The sequence below is a fragment of the Notolepis coatsorum genome (genome assembly GCF_963971535.1).
Source record: "Notolepis coatsorum genome assembly, chromosome: 2".
NCBI lineage: Eukaryota > Metazoa > Chordata > Actinopteri > Aulopiformes > Paralepididae > Notolepis > Notolepis coatsorum.
In genome coordinates this window covers 107,354,240-107,354,912 of record NC_140166.1, presented here as the reverse complement: position 1 = coordinate 107,354,912, position 673 = coordinate 107,354,240, and the positions used below count along the sequence as shown (strand labels likewise).

The following is a 673-nucleotide window of genomic DNA, read 5'->3' as shown; positions in this document are numbered from 1 at the left end:
ACCATTATGCAAACATTATAGGCCTATATACAACATCAATAAAAGTCGCCATTATATCTTTTGACGCAATGTTCTTTCTGCTCTGCCATTTCAGGTGTCATTTTCTGAATCAGGCTCGATGGGGAACTCCTCGGGTAGCGACGTGACCTCACTGTCCTCGCAGTTACCGGACACCCCCAACAGCATGGTACCGAGCCCGGTGGAGACGTGAGGCCGGGCGCCCCCCCCCCCCCCCCCCCCCCCCCCCCCCCCCCTCCCCCAACCAACACCACCACCCCCCCTCAGCAAGCCCCAGTCCCGGCCAGGAGATGCAGCATGATCCCGGTCCCTTGCATGTGACCAGCTCATCACAGGAGCGCCCCAAAAAGAGAGGAGAGGGAGTTTTTTTTTAATGCTCTGACATGGAAGGATGATATGAACCATATGAACAACCACCAAGTGACACCATTAAGGACCTTTTTTCAAGACTGTATGGCCTATTCAAAACCCAATTTTTCTTGGAGATATCCGTGACAACAAAAAGCGTCGATGTTGCATGAATCATTACGGGGAGGAGAAGATTGTACAGAAGAGCTCTCTGTGGATATAACTATACAGGACGAGCAGTCCTTCGAATTCAAATTGGAATCTTTTTTCCCATGTTGAACTATTAGTCAGATGGACATTCTGCAAT

At 50.1% G+C, this 673-nt stretch overlaps 1 protein-coding gene across 2 annotated transcripts in view; it reads left to right on the top strand.

Annotated features, from left to right (window-relative positions):
- LOC311223006 (insulin gene enhancer protein ISL-3) overlaps positions 1-211 on the top strand; it is a gene marked incomplete at its 3' end in the record, with an annotated part of 7,888 nt that extends 7,677 nt beyond the window's left edge. For both annotated transcript variants that reach the window (XM_084307693.1, XM_084307692.1), the window contains exon 6: positions 95-211. In XM_084307693.1, the coding sequence (XP_084163819.1) occupies positions 95-211 (117 nt within the window). The remainder of the gene's footprint in view (positions 1-94) is intronic.
- Between the last annotated feature and the right edge of the window lie 462 nt (positions 212-673).